This window comes from Haliaeetus leucocephalus, unplaced genomic scaffold (genome assembly GCF_000737465.1).
Source record: "Haliaeetus leucocephalus isolate CR32 unplaced genomic scaffold, Haliaeetus_leucocephalus-4.0 Scaffold233, whole genome shotgun sequence".
Lineage (NCBI taxonomy): Eukaryota > Metazoa > Chordata > Aves > Accipitriformes > Accipitridae > Haliaeetus > Haliaeetus leucocephalus.
Genome location: NW_010972669.1, coordinates 193,154 through 193,411, shown reverse-complemented (window position 1 = coordinate 193,411; position 258 = coordinate 193,154). Strand labels below are relative to the sequence as shown.

At 78.7% G+C, this 258-nt stretch overlaps 1 protein-coding gene across 2 annotated transcripts in view; it reads left to right on the top strand.

Annotated features, from left to right (window-relative positions):
• Positions 1-76: 76 nt before the first annotated feature.
• The window catches only part of CHSY3 (chondroitin sulfate synthase 3), a 156,926-nt gene continuing 156,744 nt past the window's right edge, over positions 77-258 (top strand). The window contains exon 1 of one of the 2 annotated variants that reach the window (XM_010567966.1): positions 77-241. In XM_010567966.1, the coding sequence (XP_010566268.1) occupies positions 77-241 (165 nt within the window). The other variant, XM_010567965.1, reaches the window with a different exon arrangement.

Sequence of the window (258 nt, the reverse complement as noted above, 5' to 3'; positions counted from 1 at the left end):
GGACGGGGGTCGCCTCCTGCGGGAGGCGGCGGGGGGACACCGGCGGCGGCGCTCCGACAGCCGCCCCGCCCGCGCCATGGCAGCGCGGTCCCGGAGACCCTGGCTGAGCGTGGTGCTGGGGCTGGTGCTGGGCTTCACCGCCGCCTCCTGGCTCATCGCCCCCAAAGTGGCCGAGCTGAGCGACAAGAAGAGGCGCGGCGCCAGCCTCTGCTCCTACTACGGCCGCTCGGCGGGGCCGGGGGCGGCCGCGGGCGCGGC